We start from the raw sequence: 19525 nt of genomic DNA on the forward strand, positions 1-19525 counted from the left end.
AGAGGAGACCTTAGCTGGAATCCTGAGACCAGGAGCTCCTGGATGGATTAGCCTTCAAAAGCTCATCTGGAGCCCTTGACTTTGCAGGACTTCCTCTGGAGCACCTCCTCCAAGCTCCTGGTGAACAGGCTCCGCGAGGAGTGGATGGCAGCGATGGCCAAGGTCAGCCCGAAGGAGATCTGTGAGCTGAGCGAGCGTGGGCAGCACCTGCCTGTTGAGCAGGAGCCCTGACTGCTGGCTGGGAGCACCTGGGAAGAGGCACAGCACATCCACTGGCCCCCCCTGCCTCAGGCAAGTCTGGGCAACAGCTGTTTTCTGAACATGCTGCTGCTGTTCCCTCAGGGTCATCAGCGAGCTGCCTGTGGCCAACCTCCTCCTCCTCCTCCCTAAGCAGCTACTGTCCCTCCTCCAGCACTTTGGCCCATCACAGCCACCAGCAGGATGAGCTGCAGTGACCTGGACACCTATGTGTGCCCCAGCCTGCCGAGCCCAGCCAGTGAGGACCTGCTCCTGCTGGATGCCATGCTCCAGGAGACACGGAAGGTCTGCTGTCTTGGCTTGCTGGCTGCTGCCTTCCCAGCCCATCCAAGCTGGGCTGTTCAGAGGTCTCTCGATGTCTTCTCCCTCGAGCAAATGCTGGTGGGGGTGGCAGCTGTGTTTGACATTGCTCCTGCTGCAAATGTTAGCTATAAGCACTATTACTAGTGATTTTACTTCTTTCTCAAGTGTGCAAGAAAATAAGGAAAGCAATAAAGCAAGGAAATACACTTTTTTTCCCACAGCGATTTTTTTAGCAAGGAAAGCCAAGGAAATCAACTTTTTTTAAGAAGTGGAGGCATGAAAAGCAGCTTGCAAGACACTAGAAAAAGCACACAGTAAGACAGGTATGTGTTTCCCATGCTGAAAAGATCCTTTTCCTTAGAGAGGAAAGGAAAACGTATATCCAGTCCAGCGACTACACAGTAATATTATGAACGCTCTCCAAACGCAATGACCTGTTTGGTTAGCTCCCTGGTTGGGCGGGTAAATCTTATGTCAGACAAAAAGACAGACGTCACTGTGATAATAGAGATTATTTTTTTCCTCCAGAAACTGTGCTAAATCCTGAAAGGCTGAAAGGAATTAGTGTGTATTTACACCAAAAATGAACAGAGCAAGCTGTGCCTCAGAAAATGAAGAAACATTCCCCACAAATCTGCTTGCCACAGGCTGACAACTTAGAGAAGTGGCCAGCAACCTGGGGTTATTCCCAAATAACTCCTCCACGTAACATATAGAATATCCTACAATGTCACAGACCCTGGCAAGTACCAGAATTTTGTCTAGCCATATGAAATCCTATCTAATTACTTTTTTTTAAAAACAGAAGTCTGGAAATTCCACCTCCTCTCTTCCCGCCCCACAACTTGACATGTGTCATTGTAGCTACTACTTCCATATGCACCCAAGTATCTTGCTCATTTAAGTCTTCCTTTCAGCCTACTGCAAGGATTAAGTATTTTCTATAATTAATAAAGCTGTATAAAATTGGAGAAAGTAACATTCAAGACAGAGCCTTTTTCTTGCTAGTATACTTGAAATTTTAAATGATGAAACAAAACGTGATACTTTAAGATTGTTTATTTTAGATGGTATTCTGAAGTTCGTGGTTATATACAAATTTTCAAACTATGAAGCTTAAGATTGCATGGTGACTGTCTTCACAAAATAAGGCTGCTCGGTCAATGTTATCAAAGCTGATTCCGTTGAAGTGGGATCACTCAAGAGTACAGGATGGCTTCAGGAAGGTTGTAATCCATGAAGGCATCAACACCAAAGGAGGTGGGCCTTCCTACATAAAAAGCTACTCAAAGGTCCCCTTGGTTGCCATGAGACATTGGTTGAATTTGGGAGCATCAGCAGCAGAGAAAGGTCTGAGTGAAACCAACAGTCACTGTGGAAACGCCTTTACACTGAACTCACCATCAGGAGACAGGGACACACTGCAGGGGCTTTTCCATGTCTGTCATACTCCCTGTACTTTATTCCTCACTCAGCTGGGCCAGTTATAGAAAAAAACCACACACAAAAAAAGCAGCTTATGCTGCTATGATAATTTAGTCATGAACTTTAGAGACAGATTTTTGTCTTTAGGGATAATTAATAGGCATGAACAGGATTTATGTTAATGCTGAAACTTCAGTTTAGATACTAGACAAGGGGATGGGATGAAATGTATCACCCAGCAGCCAACAGACAGAAACTTCTCATTTCTCTGAACTCCCATGGAAGATAGATGAACTACTGCCTCCTCTCGTGTTCCCTCCTCTCATGTTCTTAAGGCAGAGATATGCTTCATGAGTTTGTTACAACATAGACAATCAAAAATACATTTTAGTAATGCTTCCCATTATAACCTTACTGATAGCACAGTACTGAGATCAGTGCAACAAAACTAAAATGCCAGGAAAGAGTATTTACAACCACATTGTATTGTACCAAAGTTGCAAGACAAGAAATTTCTAAAGTGCAAAGTTGTCTATATTCTACACAGGTACAGGGATCCATTTTCCTGCTTAGAGTACAAACCACTACCGTCGTTACAGACACACCACATATCCATGCTGAACATCTAAGTGACCAAACGCCATCCTCAGGCTGACAGGCAAAATTCCTCTACCAAATCCAGTGGGAGGCAGACATCAGCATCCAAGGGCCAGGCTTAGTCCCTCAGTTGTAGGTGTGTCACATGCTGGATGGAGATTAACTACTGTAAACCCAGGAACACCAAACAAGGAAGGAATGTATTTAAATACATGGAGGAAGGTATTTAAATAGAAATCTTACAAAGAGCTTAATGGTTTGTTTTATACTAGATTAAAGACAATCACTTTTTATTTTTAAAGCACAAAACAGAGGGCCCAGCACTCTGTATTTTATTCAGCTGCAGTTTTGTCCTACTTCAGACTGGGCACAAATTTTTAAAGACTATTTACACCAAAGAGATTTGCAGGTTTAGCCACAAGAGCCTCTAAAACCAGAGAGAGGCCACAGAAACAGGCTCTTGCAGCATTAGAGTATTAAAAAGTCACCATTCAAAATACCTCATTTTTAAAAATTACTAAAGGGAACTATAATAGAAGGAACATGGCTGCTAGGTTTCCAGATTACCTGAAACTTCCAGTCCATTCATCCTTATTCTTAAGCACATTGGACAGTTAATCTACATCCTATTTACAATAATTCTTCCTACTGCCCAACAAAACCAAAACAGAAAACTGCTCATTGGCTCACAGCTCTCTATGCACTGCAAACTAAACAGTCACCAGTTTCTTATTTTTTGGGCATCCAGTGTTTGCCATAGGATTTTAGCTACAAGTAAACAAAGTTTGTCTTGAAAAGCAACACATGTTAAGTGAATTAGTTTGTTCCATTAGTCTATTTTTAAACTACTACATCATATTTACTGAAACAGCTATGGCATAAGAGGTTACACAGCTAGGCTTAAGTAATGTCACCATCTGACACAATTCACTTGGTTATGCCCCAAACTATTTAAAGTGAACTTGATCCAGACAAACCACTTGGTTTGAGAAAGCATCCAAAGGATTCCAATCCATAAAATAATCTTTCCTACCAAGTTGTTTGGGAATGATTTAGTCATGATCTGTTAATTTTAAGATATTCCTATGCAGGAATACACCCGTGGGTAAAAGCCTCAACAAGAAATGAGTCCCAGGACCTACACATGCATTAGCAAACATGGGCAAGTCTGTGCCACGGCGTGTAGCAGGTGGAAGGGAAAATGAGGGGAGGAAGGAAAAAGGAATCTAGTCTGCACAGAAAGAAAAGTAATTAAGCTGAGACATGTACGAATTAACACAAACAGGGATCAGTAACTAAAAAAAAATCATGATTATGAAACTGAGTTAACTGCATGTTGATCCTGAAAGGCGGCAGGATAAGCAAATGTACATGACTACAGATGTAATACAGTTTTAGAATTAACATCTGTACAAGCAAAGTAGTCCCATGTTCCATTCTGGCAAAACCTACGCTGGTCTTTTAACAATGCAAGAAGTCAAATGAGTCACTTGATCAAGTTATGAAGAGATCTGAGTAATTCTTCATAAAACATACCCCAGGCCCCAGTGCAACACCAGAAGAAATGGATCAATTTTAGATAAATATTCTTCTTGATACTCATTATTCTCTAATCACATAGGCCCTTACAGAACAGAAACTTCTTCCAAAGAAATTCAGCTCATTTTACACTTATTTTTATGCGCAGAACTGGCAGAAAGAAAAATCCACCACAGGAAGCAATGAATTCTGCATTTGATTCACCCAGGTCTGCCAACATTAAAAAGCCTCTGCCTTTTGCAGTAACAAATTCCGTAGTTTGGTCCAGTGTCACGGGAAGAGTCTTGAGTTTCCTATTAACCTCCTCAAAAGCTTTTGTTCCACAGGCCTTCAAGGAGCTACACACCAGCCCTCTAAGCTAAGTGACTCTGAGCCCCATGAAAGACTTCAAGCAAAAGCACTGAATTAAACCACAGTGGAAGACAAATCCAAAGAGAACAAAGGGAGGAATGTGTTTACAGCGTACATAGTGATAAGTGCATATGACATCATGTTTGTTGAAACAGTGAACGTTGTCAGGCTGTTCAGATTCTTTCTCAGGTAAAGTGAAACGCAGCAACAGGCACCAGGGATTGCAAGGCTCTCACACCAACACATGCATCATATTCCTTTGCCCTTGCAGCAAATCAGAAAGCTATGTTTTTGCTGTCACGGGTGTTTTGCAGTGCTCAGCACTAAAGAATGCTCCACAGGAGGCAAAAATGGAAGCAGCAAGTTCTACAAAATACTTTCTTTCTCGGTCTTGATTGGGCTTGGCTTTTGGCAAGTTTTCTTCCTAAGGAGCTGATTTCAGTGCAATACTGCAAAAGCTGGGTAGTATCACTACTGACACAGGGCGTAAAGGGAATCTAGAGCTTGGTTTCCCAGTTGTGCCATCAACTCTTCAGCTCATCTTTCCTCCCTGTTCTCCTGACAGCTTCTTACAGACACTACCCAGATGGAAGCACAGCAACTCAGTTACAATTCCATTACCTTACACATGACAACTCCCTGAATTCCAGTGCCAAGAGATTTTAACTGTCTGCAGCTTTCAAACTTACCAAATCTTTCAGGATTCAAAAACTTTGAATTAATGACACAGTGATGCATTACTTTTAAGCATTTTTCTATTACTTGCTGCATCACTTTCAGATACACTTGGATATTAAAGGATTTTAATTAAAGGACAGACAAGCTAAAGTACCTTACCACAAATTCTGATACAAGAACTCTATTCTATAGAGGAAAGAACAGAGGCTAATAGTTTCAGAATACAAATTGTGCTCCAGTTATGCAGAACTTAAGGTTTTCCAAGAACTGTGAAAGTCCTCTGAAATACCACTGGGGTGTTATAAAACAAACCCAGATTTTCTTTGCTCACTACAATTACGTGAATTGGAATATGACAGGGTGCTAAGCCTGAATGACAAAACTTGAATAAATATAACTGTTCACGCAAATCTATGTTTGCAGAATTTAACATTATATAGCATATAATGTAATGGAAAAATCCTCTAGCATTACAATCATGATACTTCCTGTGCTATTTGTGGGTAAAACTAAACCCACAAAAAGAAACTTTCTAGAGGCACAACAGGAACATTTAAGCCCACTCATTCTATGATATCCCACTAAAACCAAAAATAAGTTAGATATAAATAACCTCCTAGAAATCCACTACATTCTCAAGCAAGATAGACACATATTAATGAAGGTAAATTAAATTAGTCTTCTAAGTTTAAAAAGGAGAATCAAAAAAAGGGAGATCAGAACTAAAGCCCCAGAGTCCTATTAATAGAGTTTCAAAGTGAGTTCGAAACACTTATGGCACTTAAGAAATCTGGCATCCACTGTCTTTTTGAGGCTTTATATCTGGTTCCTTCAGAGGTTTTACTTCTTCATCTGGTTTTGGTTTAGCCTGCAAACAAGAAGAAAAAAAAAACAACTAAATACCACAAGTACAAGCCACTGTATCTGCACAGTATTTATACATGATTAACTTTACATATTGTAACAGTCCCCTCTCTTTTCAAGGCTGAAGACTTTGAGTACACCTCAAGCAAGGGGGAAAAGCCAAATATTCTCTGTTTCAGCATCCTTAAACATGTCCTCTTCTAAAAAAGAATCTTTCTATAGCATTCACTCCTGTCACTCCATTTCAGCATATTACACACATTAAAGGGTTTCCTCCCATTCAGGACTTAGTTAAAAAATGTCTCTGAATTCCCAGATGCTTACAGTGTGGCAGAGGTTAATTGACTTGCCCCTGGTACAGCAGAAATTTGCAGCCTTGTGTCTACATCCTGCCCTGAGCTGGAGAATATTACAGAAGAGCAACATGGTAACTCTGTAGGATACACAGAATAAAGCTAACAGGAAAGAACAGTACACCAGGTTATCTTACAGTGTCATCCTTCGGCCTCTTGGTGAGATCAAATGCTGCAAGTGTTTCAGGAGTCCAGTGTGCATTCAAGGCAGGAAACTCAAAAGGAACAGGCTCTACTAAGCCATAGTTTGCTTTCAGTTCTAGCTGTGGAGCCTCTGCTGGCACCTTCTGAAAATAGCTGTAAAAGAATACAGAAATGTATTGAAAATACAATGCATCATCTCTGCAAGTCTTGTTTGCACCTCTAAAGAAAAACAATCTGGGTTTTTACAGTGGCAGTCACTGCTGCTCTCTTCCATTTCATTAAGGCACCATCTAACATGCATTCTGTCAGCAAGATTCACAAGAACAAAAGCAATTTCTTCTTGGTATTACTGTTCATCCCTAACAGTGAGGCAGGTTTTCTCCTACTTGATAACCACTATTCCCAGTGCTTCAATGAGAAGAGCACCTTTTGTCCAAAAAACTCCTTCAAAATACAAATGGGGATTTAAAATACTTCCCAAGAAAGAGGAAGAGGACAGTTCTTTTCCTAAATTAGTCTTAATGTGCCGCAGTACATGATGGCAAACAACACTGCAACACCCACAAAGACTTGGCTACAAGGCAAGGCCTGAATCAGGGTGTAACTCTACCCTTGGCAGATCGATGAGCTGAAAACTCATAAATACTGACACACACTACCTTACTGCTGTGCTGCAGCAGAGCTCTGTGGTAGGCACAACTCCCAAAACAGTCACTGGTTTCTCTTTCAAAGGCTGGTTCTAGAGGGACATGGATTTGTTGAAATCTCCTGTATGCTGCTGCTGTAAGCTATGGCAATGGTTATTTGAACCAAAGCAGAAGAGGTGAGCATTTCTTTTTTTATTTGCAGCTCTGCTTGATGTACTTGACAATCATTTTTGTTTAGTCAATTCCCCCACTATGCAGGTCTTTAAATATAAAAAGGGAAATAACAAACCTATTATGGAATGCTAAATCATAAAAGGAGGGAAGGGGAGAAATAAATGAACAAAGGAATTCTAAAGCCAAACTAATCTTGGTATCTTAAACCACTTCCAAACCCTTTTTGGAAGGGGCAGTAACTAACAGAAAGCCCTATTCAAAATTCTAATTATATTTAGATGGGTAAAGCTCCTACTACCCTAAGAATGTTCTTCACTGAAGGCATGACCATGTTTTGACTTCCCTGCTTGCAAAGCAGAATCACCCTCTCTGTCCTCTTTTGCCTACTAGATTCCAGCAGCCAGGAAGAGGGCATCAGAGCAACACAACAACCTCTGCAAGCCTTTCTCTTTTGCTGGGGGAAACGTAACAAAGGGGCTGAGGAATGAAGGAAGAAAACTGCTTAACCTCTCCAGGTGTCAGTCCAGCCTACCCTGGTGAACTGGTACAGAACACAGAGTGTGACAGCACAGACCCATAGCAAATCTGCTAAGAGAAAACTACAGAACTGCAAATTTATCTTTAAGTTACATGCCATGCCCTAAAGGAATGTAACACCTGGGGAGTAAAATTTACCATCCCATCTTGAAATAACGGCAAATGAGGTAATAACACTTTATACAGAGTATTGTACCAACCATGAATTACTTACATAAATCCATTCTCTCTCTGGCACTTTTCTAGTGTGGTCTTAATCAAACTTCCTAATTTCCTAAAGAAGAGATGTCCAGAAGGTTTGGCAGTAGTTCCAGGCCCTTTGGTTTCTCCATATTCTTTGCACAATGCTTCAGCCTTGGAAAAAACTTTGCAAGAAAGAAACGAAATAAAAATCATTTACACAACCCTCTTAAATCACAGTTCTGCTCTACCGTGCTTCACTTTTAGAAGATACCAGAATCCATTCAGGCTTCTTAGAAACAAAAACAAACTAGTTCAAAGGCAGTACTTCCAGCCAAGATATACTGTATCCAACAAGTGACTAGGAACAGAAAAAAAAAAAAAAGAAAAAAGATAGCCTTCTGGGTGGGAAGACACAGGAAAGCAGTCTTATGTGTGGGGCAAAATGCAACAACAAGCCCAAGAACTGTGTCACATGATAGGGAAAAAGAGAGGGCATGAAGATGTCCATGCACAGTTGATGTCCAACACCAAACAACAACATGCAGTGGGAAAAGAAGCACTCTCCTCTGACCAGCAGGCACAATAAAAACCACAGTATTTGTTTTACTGCAAGTAATCCAACTTAGTTTGTTCTTAATAAATTTTTAATTTATTTTTAAAATTAATCTTTAAGTTTCCAATCTGAAGATTTGAGCATTTTCTATACACTGTGGTAAAGTTATGTAGTGCAGGCTGTTGGGATAGCAATAGTTTTGAAGACAGAAGAATGGGCAGAAGACCTTGAACTACTGCAAACTTGCCTTAATCTATCTTTCAAATGAATAGAAAGGAAATAAGTTACTGAAACCTGTTTAAAAGCAAACAAGCAGGGTCTCGATTTACTATTTAATATAAGGTAGAGCAACCCCCAAAGCAGAAATGGCTGCAGTAACCTAACATATAGACCAGGAAACATGACAAGAAGACCATTGTTTTTTACAGTGTATATTGCAGGCAGTCCAAAGCCAGTCTTTAGCAGGCTGAGAAGTGAAGATGGAATTTTCTGCAGCACTGTTACCAAAGACAGTCTTTGGTAAGACAAAAAAAAAAAAAAAGCACTGTCTCTCTTCAAAAATGTGCTGGATTTTCAGATCAGGTGACAGATAAAATCTTAAGTTTATGGGAGACCAAATAAACACGATACAGCAAAATAGAACAGGCACACACTGTAATCCAATCTCAGCCACACTTACATTTTTCTGATTCCTGCAGAGATCTGATTGCTTCCCCACATTTATCACTCGCCAGTAATGTCTGGCCATGGTAACAGTATGCCTGACAGGAGAGAAGAAAATCATTACCAACATCACTGGGCACTTCCTGAACCAATTCCCTTGTGCTGTCCCTTACATCAGAGATGCATTTCTGTGAAGGTGCCATTCCCTGCAGACAGCTGACAATTTGGGAATGCAAGTCAAAGCAGCGTTCACTGAACAGTGCAACATAAACATCATGAGGCAGGTATGAACCAGGCTGTCTCAAGTCTAGTCAAGAGTAACTTTGAGCTCCATGAAGCTGTTTGACCAAAAGCACTGGCAGACAGTTCCAGTTCAAGTCCCCTCACCTCTCACAGTGAGACTGTGTCAATGTGCAGCACTAATCCTCATCACAGAAAGAGGATGAACCCCAGTTAAGTTTACAAAGCAAAGACTAAAAACTGGAACTACCAGAACACTCAAAAACAGAATCTGTGACAAACACCACTGAACCTGGAAGAGATGAGGTGTTCTGCTGGCTGAGATGTTTTGCCACAGTCTAAATAACTTTTCCACCCCAAAAAGTTTCATTCCTTCACACCCATGCTTGAAGATAGTACTGTATTCCAGTGAGAACTGAATTGCCTCTTATCTATTATCAGGAGCTGAGTTTAAATACTAAATACCACAGGTGAAGAAACAATCCCACCAACTAATACCTACCTTGCACCCTGTCCTTTAATGTCTGTTCTCACAGCACAGATGTACCAAAACTTACCATTACCCATATCACACAAATTAAAAAAAAGGAAAAGTACCACAACTCTGACCCTCCCTCACCTCTCAAACTTGCTAATAAGGCAAGCAAAACTTTTAGCTACAGGTTTAACCTAAGAGAAAGACAATTGTGTTAACTGCTTAGTTTGGGCCTTTTGTACAGTATCAAAAAGCCAGATGACAGGCTGTGGCAAGAAACAAACAGCAAACTGAGCAGCTGAGGATTCCAGAGGTGCCACTGCACTTGCTAAGAGATCAGTCAGGCAAACAGGGACAGCACTTGGAATGGTACCTAGTGGTGGTACTTGATTCAGTTTCATTCAGGGCTTTCAAAACGATGATCAGCTCTGAATTATGCCTAGAATTCCATTGTGATGCAGATAATGGAAGAGGAGTATTATGCTCAGCCTGAATTGGTTCACTTAACTATATGTGATCACAATAAATTCCACACTGCAGTAATTGCACTTGGCTCAACAAAAGCACTTCAAACGCCACTGACACTGCACAATCTCTCTTCAGAGCATGGAAAGAAAGCCAAGGAAATACCTAGCCTCCATTCCCTATCCAGCCCTTATATAACAAACTGTGACTGCTGTCAACCAAAATACTTACGTAGGCCATATAGAAGCAGCTCTTCAAGTTTAAGTACTTCCTCCATTTTCCTGCATAGGTTGGATCCAAACTAGATAATGTCTGATCTATGAACACACACATGAAGTTATTCTTAGGACATTTCCAAAAAGAAAAATCCCAAATACACTCAAATTCTTAAACTTAGCAATAGATCTTACTATAAAGTAGGCAGAAACAAGAGACAAAAATTTTTCCTGCAAAGCATAGAGGAACTATGAGAGAAAACCAAAAAAATATGCAGCTATCACACAGTTTTCCCTAGAATCCCTGTAACTGCTGTCCCCTAAGTTTGGATGGCTAATTCTCAGAAGTATTTTTAGGCAGCTTTTCAAGGCTTGTTCCTAGTTTAAGTTCAAGTAGCGACCTATAAGGTGACATGTGTTACAATGTTCTCCCGACTCCCATGCTTTTGCACTCTTCCCACTTGCCCAGTGAGCACAAGATCAGCTTACTCATCTGGAAGGATGTACATTATTAACTTGCTACACTCTTCATGATCTGTATCAGAATCTGCTGCCCAAGGGCAGCTGGAACACACATCAGTTACATCAGGCCATTTGTCTGCTGCCAGCACATGTTCTCAAGACATTACTCTGTCTTCTGCCTGCCCTCACTAACATTTCCTACCACGAAAACAAAAGGCCTTATCAAAATATATGCTGGTAACTGAAGCCTTAAATGTGCTAAATAGAAGCTAAATATACAAACCATATCCACTGAGAAACTGTTAATATTGCAATTTATGGGTGGGTGAAGTATGTCTGCTGGCAGGTAGGCATAAACCAAGTCACTAAGGATACAAAACAAGACACTTACCAGCTTTTTGGTAGAAGTTAGCTGTTTCATAAGCCAGAGCAGCTATTAGTCCTGGATTATGTTTCAGCTCAATAGCCCGAGCAATTGTCACTGAAAAAAAGTTCCACACCACAGTATAAGTTTAATTGAAATGTCCCTTCACATCAAATCAACAGAGGAATTGGGGGTTTTAAAACCCCTGCATAAACGGAAAATGAATGTTGTGCAGTCAAGCAAACTGCAGTATAAAGACAGATTTTTTTTCTTCGATGAAACAATCCCAATTTAATAGAAAAACTGAATGAATGTCATCCTTAAGACTAGCTAATAAACATAAGCTGCAAATATTTTAAAGTAAAGGAACTGGGAATTTACATTAAGGCAAGCATGGTGGAGAAAAGGTTGCATGAAAGGAAAAAGAGAAGGGATGAATGTTACATGCAAGTCCTTCCAAAGTGGAAGATATTCCTCATTACCTTTGTAATATCAGATTGATTTTTGGGATTTTTCTTCTATAATTGTAACTTAAGTTTCTTTAAAAGCAATCTGCCCTACTAAGCCACAGTACTTCAAGAGAATAAAAAAAACATGACCTTGCTGCCAAGTAGAGTTCAAAAGACATCAAGTGACCCACAAAGACTGTCATTTCCCACACCCAACAAACATATAATTGAAGGTACCTTCTTGAGCTTCAGCTTGGCACTGTATGATGTAAGAGTCTATAAGTCGAGCTTCTAAATCTCTTCCCTTTTCAACAGGTGTAATCAATTTTGGAATGTGACTTTCCTAAACAAAAAGCAAGTCTCAGAGTTAGTTTAGACTTAATACCACTGCTGTCAGTGCAAAACCAGTGCCTCATTCCTAAATGGATGGGGCACTGAGTGAAGGTACCTCACTGTTGAATGTGATACTGGGCAAGCAGACAAATTACTCCTCCACTGCCATTGGGAATGAGTAGCAGGGATTGAGTGGTAGCACAAGATATTACTACCCTTCTTTTTCCTCTGTCATTCAGGTAGTCTGAGGTACCTGTGTATTCTGTAAAATCATCAGAAAAGCAAAGGCTTTTCTAAGACAAAAGGTCAAGTATTTGGAGACACCTTGAAGAACAAACAGCAAAGACAGTTTTTCTACCTTCAGGTGTTTAAAAATCCCAGCTGCTATCTTCAGGCTTCTGTGAACATCCTTTGCTTCATCTTCTGTTATACTAAGAATACAGAATGAGTCAAGGAAACGTGACTTAGAAAGGGCCTCTAGGTGACATTTAGTCCCATCTCCTGCTTTGGGGCACAACTATCAACAACAGTAGATCAGGTCAGTTGTGGCTTTGTCTAGATGAATCTTAAATCCTTCAAGAATCAAGAGTCCACTAATTCTCTAAGTGACCTGTCCCGCTGCTGTGCCACCCTTATGGTAAAGAAATCTCTTACAGTGTCCAATTATTACATAATCAAATAGAACTTGCTTGAAAAAAAGAAACATAAGACCTTGTAATGACTTTCAAGTAAAAGGCAACCTCAGTGTTAAAAGCCAGAGATTTAGAAATCTGTAGGGCTAGAAATCAGCAGAGCTGTGATTCTGAGAATCTTAATTTAGTACTCAGACATTTGGAGCAGGACTGATGAAGGGTTTATTCACAACTGACACTTTCTCTGTATCACAGTCATGTGGTATTAGTGCACTTGGCTTACAGATGCAACGAGGGACTGAAGTGCACTTGGACATTAAAGCATGTGAGTGAGTGAAGGCCAACCACCTCCTTGAACTCCTACTGTCTCAGCTGGACATGCACCACAGCAGTCAAAACCCAGAACCTGCTAAATCTTTGGTGGAACACTGCTGCAATAGAATTACTAAGAAAAGGAAAACACTTACTCTTCTTTTCCAGCAAGTCTCGATGCATATTTTGTGTACCACAGAGCTACATTAAATCCCATAGAAACCAGTTCAAACACTGCATCCTGCTGGGCACTAAAGAAAGACAGACAAAAAAAATCCAAACAACTTAATGTCTTCAAACTGCATCTGCTGATAATTTATGTAGCATAAGTTGACATTTCTCTCCATAAAATGTATTTAATTTAAGTTATCAATGATTTCCAATTCAGAACCTCCTACTTGCTGAACTGCCTAAGAGAGACTTAGATATTTTTACTTATTCCCTTTAAGAGCTCGTAATTAGAATCTCCCACATTCGGATGCCCACCCTTCCCTTTTGGGAACTTTTATTTTAAAACTGTAACTTGAGACTTGTTTAGCTTTGGGTGTGGCTGACATTTTTCCATTTCTTTCTTTTTTTTTTTTTTAAATTGCACATTTTGTGGAAAGCCTTGCTCTGGAATGTCTACTTTAAAGTTGTACTGCTAAGTTAATAAGTCAGAACCTATTACATCTCTCTCAAACGCATGTTATTGCAACTATTTATGTAACTGCAGACAAACAGCATGTGCAAATAGCAGGAAATTTCAGAAGCTAAAAACACGGTCTTTGAAAAGACTGAACTTGGAATCACAAGCTCAGTATGGTTTCAGAACTAGCAAACCTCTAAAAAAAAACAAAGGTGTGGGAGTGGGAAGAATAAAGCTGGCACAAGTACAAGTGTCTGTGACCGTGAGAAAATCAGAAGAAAGTCCTAATCAACAGATTTTCTTCCAAGGGGAATAAAAGCTTTGAGGAAGTCAAGCACTTCTAGCTAAAGCTTGACAAATTTGTAGGCGTGGTTACACCACACAATTACCTACAATAGCAAGAGACAGCTGAATAATCCAGCAGGTTACAGATCTATATTCCTACTTAAAACAGAAGATTTGTTTGTTTGAACCAAGAGTACGTGGACCAGGAGCTTCAGAGGACAAGAGCAAAGTCAGATCTTCAGCAACACTGGTACGGCAAAACATGGAGAAGTGGCTGGTCAGGTAACAGTGCCAAATGAAAAGGTTTTAAATTGCAGTAAGTTTTGTTATCATACTCAGTTTACTAACACCCTCAAGGTTCTTTGTGCTGCTGTAGCCAACTGCAGATTCAGTCTGTAGATCAACTAAGACTCAATGGATCCTTCCACCATTACTGTGCATTACCACATTTTTACATAAAGGCCACACACGCTTCAGAACACCCAACACAGTACGGCAGTTATCAAAAACACACAGAAACATGTTTTTGGAAACTACTTTGTGTCCAACACTTTGCTACACTTCTCAGCTTTTCTTCAGGCCTGTGCTGGCACATGAGCACATCTCTAACAGAGCAGCAGACAACAGCTGCATACCCTGTATTCACAGAAGCACACGCACCTTGGGACTTGTCCTTGTAACGTGTCTGTCCACTTGAAATTCTGAATGTATCTCAACTTGCACTCTTGGGAAGAGTTATCCAGTGAAAGGATAAAACCTATGGAATAAAAAAAGGTACCGACAGGCAATCTCAAAGTAAGAAACAGAAACAAGGAATGAAGGAGAGGGATCAATAAGAATACAGATAGAGATAAAGGAATGTTTCTTTCTGCACCAAAAATCCGTGTTACTTCCTGAGGCTTTTATTCCTCAGTATCTTGAGAGCAAAATTTAGAAAACAAAAAAACTGACTACTACAAGAAACTCCTTGCCCAGCAGGTCACCAAATCAACCCTGTGAGTCTTGACTGCTCAAGGAAAACCCTGCAGATGTTTGTGACTAATTAGGAGTTGGACTGACCCAGGTACAGGATGGCTGAGGCTGCCTGAGGTGAGTGAGTGGCTGTCCCTGTCACCATAATGGCAATTAGGAAATTCCAGGAAAACCTTCCTGGTCAAAAGGGAGAGGGAAAAGGGCTTGTAAGCATTGACTCACCCAGTCATCACCTCTTTTGTCTCCAGGGCTACAGGAAATTGGCTCTTTATGTCCAGCAGCCCAGAAAGCAGCAGTTAGTGGGATGAAGCTCACGCTATGAGATGTTCAAATCCCAGCATATGCAGGCCCAAGGAATTTCTCAGGGAGGCTTAAGAAACACCTTGGTCTGATCAGGTCTTATAGACTTTAAGAACTCAAGACTAGCCACAGCAGCTTTTAGGGCTACACCTTTAGGTGCTGTCACATGTTTATAAAGATGAAAAATACTCATTCCTTTCACATGCAGAAGATTTTAGTGGCCAAGCATGATGTTTTCCCGAAGCAACTCTCCAAATCTTGACTGCAGCAACATCAACTCCTATCTCACCTTTATCTAGATGCGGCACTGCCTTACACCCTCCCAGGAACTGAGGAAACTAAACCAACATGAGCTGCTTCACTTTCCACAGACTGAAAGATCAGTTTCCATGACTCAGCTGACTCCTGAAAACCCAGTCCCAAGAAACTTAGCTGAAAGGAATCATTAAAATATCGGCAGAAGGGAGATTTCAAGGGAATGATCACAGCTGACCATCTACTGAAAATGTAGATACCGTGCTAATGAGCACCTATATGTACACCTAAGGCAAGCAGCAGAAGTGTAAACTTGCAACAAGTCTATGATCTGGTATGAGACAAACTAGAAGTTTACCCTGAAGAGCAAATCCTATCAACTGATTAACAGACTCAACTTATACTCAAGGAACAACTCACCACTACCTAAGAGACAAATAATCATTTTCTCCTCCAGCAGGAAGCAGGATAAGGTTAAAAGGAGGAGGACAGGACTGCCATCACATAGTACTGGCAGGGTCACGAAACACATTGGAACTTGGAAAAAGGGCCTGGCGAGTACCCATGACTGGTATCAAGCACAGAACCCACACAGACATTATCCTTCCTAAAAAGTGCAAAGCTTCCTTACAGAGGATCAGCACAATACACATTCTGAGAAGTGGCATTAAAACTCAGCTGATACACCTCCTGATGTATCAGTAGCATTGCCTACCTTGCAGGAGTGAAAAGTACAGGTCAGTTGCATTCTTCATCATTTCTGGATTACAACTGGAGTCTGTAAACAGCTCCAAGAGTCGTGTTCGGGATAATCTCAAATCACTACGTGGAGGAGGAGAAAAAAAAAAAAAAGAAAAAAATAAACCTAGGATGTTCTACTCCAAAATGTACTATAGAAAGTACCCATCCACATATAGCACCACCCTTTTGGGTCAGAAGGTGAAGCTAAGCATTCCATTTAGCTACCTGAAGGCCTGGAAAGAGATTTTATGAGGAAGATGCCAATAAATATAGAAAAATCTTCCTTTCTCCCTTGGATGGACACGACTGACTCTTTAGCACAATCCACTTTGGACAGACAGCAATGAATAATCAGTACTCAATCTATTGTTTTAATGCAAACTAAAATAACTATGCCTTTACCTACCAAGAGGTTGGGTGCAGGGGGAGGGAAGTAACAAGCAGGAACATTCTTCAACATTAGAATGGGGTGAGATGAAGAGATAAAAACAGATCGGCAAAATAAGCTGAGATCTCTTTCCATTACATTCCTATCTACAATAGAACAGTCAGGCCTTATCCACTTATGGAAATTAGGAATATTTTGTACAGGAATGCACAGTCATCAGAAAGACAATGAAATGTTTCGTCTTTTGCTGCTGCATTGTTATAATTGGCCTTGCTGTGCACTCAGAGACTTGAAAACTGGAGAATTCATTCTTTGTAATCAAATGTTCGGTGTTAGCAGTGTCTTACTGCCTCGCTGCCTACACTTCCAGTCATCTTCAGCTCAAAAACTGAAGAGTAACCATTACTTTTAAGGATGTCCTCCAAACAGAGTGAAATTAGTCAAAGGAACACTTACTTGCAAACCTTTGCTGCAGCTGGAGTGGTGGCTACCCCATAATAATTAAATGAAACAGGAGCCGTAGCCTTCAAAGGGTTGCGGTGGAACCAGTGGGTCATTTTCTCTCCGTAGTGTTGTTTACGCCAAGCCTAAAGTGTGGAAAGGAAAGAACAGTTGCAGGAACAGGTACAACTGAGGTGCTACACAGAAAAATATATTCCAAATGTAAACAATTAGGCATGAAATTAATTTGAAGTTAGAATTCTTTTTTTCCCCATCTGAAACGCTGAGTTTCCATACGCCTTGTCTTCATCATCCATCATTAGTTTGAGAAATACAGATGCTTTCTGAGGCAACTATTTTAAGTTAGGCAAAAATCTATCACCTGCTTTGCTCTATGTGAGCACATACTTTCCTAGCAAATCACCTCCTGCAGAAGGCTGAACATACCTGTAAATTACATGAAAAATACCTCAGAATCACAGAATCAAATAGGTTGGAAAAGACCTTTCAGATCATTGAGTCCAACCTCTGACCAAACACCGCCCTGTCAACTAGACCATGGTACCAAGTGCCACGTCCAGTCTTTCCTTAAACACTTCCAGGGACAGGGACTCCACCACCTCCCTGGGCAGTCCATTTCAATGTTTAACAACCTTTTACATGAAGAAATTCCTCCTGATGTCCAACTTAAACCTCCCCTGGCAGAGCTTGAGGCCATTTCCTCCTGTCCTGTCATTATTTGCCTGGGAGAAGAGGCTGAAACCCACCTGCCTACGCCCTCCTTTCAGGCAGTTGTAAAGAGGGGTAAGATCAACCCTGAGCTTCCTTTTCTACTGTGTCTGGTCAATCTACAAGTCACTTTTATTGCAGAGCCATTGGTATGGATGAACCTGCAGTCACACAGTAATCCTGCCTGAAAACATGGATCTATTTGCTTACATGTGACAGACCTGGAAGTACAGATAAAACTGACCATCACTTTTCTTTCACCTCACCTTCTGTAAACGAATATAACACAAGCATTGCAATGAGCTTCACCACAGTGGTGATGAAACACAATGGGCAGATGCTGAAACATGGGAAGGCTGTACTGGATCAAAGGAGAAACCCCTTCACCAGGAGGACAGAAGGACTGAGGAACAAGTTGTGTGGTCTCCCATTCTCAAAGTCCCCACTGGACAAAGTCCTGAGCCCTTGGGGTGACCTCAGAGCCGACCCTGCTCTGAGCAGGGCGCTGGACTCGAGACCCCCGGGACCCCCCATCACCTCACGGCTCTTTTGGAACCTTCTAAGTTCATCCTTACAAAACACTCCGCAGCTTGGCTATAACAAAAAACCCAAGGAGATCTGCCAAGCAGCGACCCTCTGGCACTGTGCAGATCCTCCTGACCGACCAAGGGGCTTGCTCATCGTGCCAGCACCTATTGCAACTTGTTTATGGTTTCAGCGCCTATTGGGACTTGTTCATGTCAGCACATATCGAGACTTGTTCATCATGTCAGCACCTATCACGACGTCTCGTGCCAGCCCCTATCGCGACACCCCACCCACCTGCGCAGCGGTCTGTCGCACGCTCGGTCGCCCCCGTTCCGGGTCGGTCTGTCAGTCCCTCGCAGGGCTCCGAGGCCCCGGGACCCCCGTTCCGGGTCTGTCAGTCTGTCCCTCACAGCGCTCCCGTGACTCCCGTTCCGGGTCTGTCAGTCTGTCCCTCACAGCGCTCCCGTGACTCCCGTTCCGGGTCTGTCAGTCTGTCCCTCACAGCGCTCCCGTGACCCCCGTTCCGTGTCTGTCAGTCTGTCCCTCACAGCGCTCCCGGCTCCCTCCCTTCCGCCCCGGCCCCGCCGCTCCCGGCCCCGCGTCACGCGCCCGCTGCCGCAGGCAGCGCCAGCCGAAAGCCGATGGCGCCCCCCCGCCGCGGCCCGATCGCATCGATCCCGCCGCTCACCCCCTCCCTTCCCCTCCCCGCCCGGTGTCCCCGGGCCGCCCCCGCCGCAGCCCCGCGGCTCTGGGGGCTCCTCCCGGCACAGCGGGCGCGGAGGCACGGCCGGGGCCCGCGGCCCTCCCGCGGGAGGGACGCCTCAGCGCCACCAACACGGGCGGGAGCGGGGGGACACCGGCACCACAGCGACGGCAGAGGCCGTCCGGGAGGGGCGAAGCACCCGCGGCGCTGCCGGGGGTCGCCGGGGCTTACCTGTGGGCGGGCCTGCGGCGGCGGCACGGCCGGGAGCGGAGGGCGGAGCGGAGGGAGGGGCGCGGCCCCGTGACCGGCGCCATGGCGGTACCGAGGCGGAAGCGGCGC

At 42.5% G+C, this 19525-nt stretch overlaps 1 protein-coding gene across 2 annotated transcripts; it reads right to left on the reverse strand.

The window, feature by feature from the left end:
* Nucleotides 1-1605: 1605 nt before the first annotated feature.
* BROX (BRO1 domain and CAAX motif containing) lies at nt 1606-19457 on the reverse strand. 2 transcript variants are annotated; one of them, XM_017812835.1, is made up of 13 exons: nt 19418-19457; nt 17242-17372; nt 16372-16478; nt 14790-14886; nt 13372-13467; nt 12631-12703; nt 12177-12282; nt 11518-11607; nt 10681-10766; nt 9286-9367; nt 8085-8235; nt 6506-6665; nt 1606-6019 (listed from the first exon to the last, which is right to left on the reverse strand). In XM_017812835.1, the coding sequence occupies exons 2-13, from the start codon at nt 17340-17342 to the stop codon at nt 5933-5935; spliced, it is 1236 nt and encodes a 411-aa protein (XP_017668324.1). In that variant the 5' UTR covers nt 17343-17372; nt 19418-19457; the 3' UTR covers nt 1606-5932. The 2 variants fall into 2 exon arrangements, with proteins under 2 accessions (XP_017668324.1, XP_017668323.1); XM_017812834.1 differs by lacking the exon at nt 19418-19457 and adding an exon at nt 18778-19071.
* Nucleotides 19458-19525: the final 68 nt, after the last annotated feature.

The sequence above is a fragment of the Lepidothrix coronata genome, unplaced genomic scaffold, assembly GCF_001604755.1.
Source record: "Lepidothrix coronata isolate B3197 unplaced genomic scaffold, Lepidothrix_coronata-1.0 Scaffold38, whole genome shotgun sequence".
NCBI classification, from domain to species: Eukaryota; Metazoa; Chordata; class Aves; order Passeriformes; family Pipridae; genus Lepidothrix; species Lepidothrix coronata.

What these genes read in the sequence shown, in the direction of transcription:
- BROX (XM_017812835.1), bottom strand. Translation starts at nt 17,342, where the DNA reads ATGACCCACTGGTTCCACCGCAACCCTTTGAAGGCTACGGCTCCTGTT. An exon ending in AGACTTGCTGGAAAAGAAGA is followed by an intron (nt 12,704 to 13,371) that starts GTAAGTGTTTTC and finishes CTGTATTCTTAG; the next exon opens with TATAACAGAAGATGAAGCAA. An exon ending in GCTGCTTCTATATGGCCTAC is followed by an intron (nt 9,368 to 10,680) that starts GTAAGTATTTTG and finishes CTCTCCTGTCAG; the next exon opens with GCATACTGTTACCATGGCCA.